The sequence below is a fragment of the Poecilia latipinna genome, unplaced genomic scaffold, assembly GCF_001443285.1.
Source record: "Poecilia latipinna isolate Pla-1442-1.1 unplaced genomic scaffold, P_latipinna-1.0 Scaffold1678, whole genome shotgun sequence".
Classification (NCBI taxonomy): domain Eukaryota; kingdom Metazoa; phylum Chordata; class Actinopteri; order Cyprinodontiformes; family Poeciliidae; genus Poecilia; species Poecilia latipinna.
Window position 1 is genome coordinate 120684 of NW_015114294.1, and position 2231 is coordinate 122914.

A 2231-nucleotide genomic window follows, 5' to 3' on the forward strand; every position below is an offset into this window, starting at 1 on the left:
ATATTTTTATTTATTTATTTATTTAATTTATTTATATATTTCCATCATTGTCATAGAATTTAGAAAATGAATGACGTCGTTCGGAATGGCTAATCGGAAAACCAGGAAACTGGATTCATCCTTCCATTTAAACTCTTTTCCCCCAGTTCCACACTGAACCTGTCTATCGCACCTTCATCGTTCTTCAACTAATATAAATTAAGAACAAAATGAATAGATAAATGAATATAAAAACTTTCTTGTGAAAGTTATTGATACTGTGTTTTAATCTTAATTCGACTTAGCAACTTTTTTCTCTATGTTACTTAAATAATAATAATAATAAAAAAAAGATTATTGTATTTACTTATTTTCAAGTGTAAACGTCTCAGGGTTCTGTTAAGCTCAGAGCAATTTCTGAATTTCCACTTGCCAATATGGATTTGTTTTTGCCTTGATTTACGTAATAATAATAATAATAATAATAATAATAATAATAATAATAATCATATTAATGATAATATTAATTAATCGTTAATATTAATATTAATAACAATTGTTATTGTTATTGACAATAACAATAATAATAATCGTCGTTATTACGATTTTTATTTTTTATTATAATAATCGTCACAATCATAATGATATGACATATCATTATAGCATGAATAATTATTTTTTTATGCCATAATTAAGACAGAACCTTGTGAATCCGGTCCGTTGGTTGTTCCGGTCCGGGTTACATTCGCTACAGCTGCCGCGGAGGGTTAAGCTAGGCTAGTTCAAAACTCCTCCCGCTAATACTTGCCTTCCAGCGATTTCACCGCTGCTCTAAATGTCGCCATTCATTCCCGCGGAGAGTTTTATCTACCAGCGCACGCTGGTTTTATAAATAACTTTTTATTTAGTGATATATTCTGGAGATACGGTAAACAGCATCAAGGCCCCTAGTCAAAGCTAACTGTTAACCCCAAAGCTAAAATGGCGGACAACGAGGGTGACAGCGGAGCTATTGGAACAACAACAGTGGCGGAGCCACCGGGGACAGACTCTGAGCCCGCCGTTCAGCCAGACACGCAGCCCGTGGAGCCTTTATCAGTCCAGCCTGCCGTCCAGATCTTACAGCCCGAGGAGAAAGGCTCGACTTTCCTCGTCACCCAGTGCGATCAGCCTGCAGAGAGTGCAGAGCCCGGGTCCTGTGCGGATGGCGGTCAGCCCCCGAGTGAAGCAGAAACCTGCCAGGTGGAGCAGCGCATGCTGGTGGGCGCAGAGTTTACCGATCTGGCCAACACCACCATCATCTACGTGCAGCCTGACGGCAGCCTGGTGGAGGGCTCCGGGCTGACGGTGGAGGAGCAGCAAGCGGTGCTGCAGCAGCTCACCAAGCAGCAGATCGTGCAGGTCTCCGAAACCGAGGCCGTCCAGCTGCTCCAGCACAGCCAGCTGGTCAAACCGGCCCCGGTCCAAAAGACGGCTCTGGATCCGAGTCAGCTGCAGCAGGTCATTAACCAGGTCACCAAGTCCCAGAACCAGGTCCAGGTGCCTCAGGAGAACCTGCAGCATGTGAAGGGTCAGCAGAAGCAGGTCCAGCTTTCCCCACAGAACCTAAAGATCAGCCCTCAGAATAATGCTTCCACCCATCTGAAAAGTGTGGCTCAACAGGTCGCTTTGCAGTCCAACACTTTAATCCAGGTGAGTTAGATATGAAGGATTCGTTCATCTTGATTAGGATTCTGCAGCATACAACCCGACCAGTAATCTGAACCAGGATTCTGGTCCTGGTTCAGACCAGAACCAGGACCAGTCAAGTTCTTCAAAACCAATTACCTATGAGTGATGTGACAACAATGGAAGTGGAGAGATAATGATTTTACCAGGCAATATTTTCTCAGTGAAGGCTGACCTGCCTGTCAAAGGGAACAAAGAAGGAAACAGAGAAATAAAGGAACCTTGAATGAGTGAAATGATCTAAAATTGCAGAAACATAAAACAAAAATTGGAAATCTTTCAATTTTTGAAAGACTCTATGAGTCAAGAGTGCATCTCGACTCATAGAAGTGAGTCGAGATGCACTGATCTGGATTTCATGGTTGGTACAGATTTCTGTTCGGTCTAAGCTCATTCTGATTTTTTACAACTTAGAATTTTTTAAGGACAATGACACAAAAGAAAAAAAAAAAAAAAAAAAAAAAAAAAAAAAAAAAAAAAATATATATATATATATATATATATATATATATATATATATATAT

General features: G+C 40.3%; 1 protein-coding gene across 1 annotated transcript in view; it reads left to right on the forward strand.

Annotated features, from left to right (window-relative positions):
* The first annotated feature begins 621 nt into the window (after positions 1 to 621).
* znf839 (zinc finger protein 839) overlaps positions 622 to 2231 on the forward strand; it is a 22261-nt gene continuing 20651 nt past the window's right edge. The window contains exon 1 of the mRNA XM_015060021.1: positions 622 to 1671. Coding sequence (XP_014915507.1) covers positions 961 to 1671 — 711 coding nt within the window. The 5' untranslated portion in view covers positions 622 to 960. The remainder of the gene's footprint in view (positions 1672 to 2231) is intronic.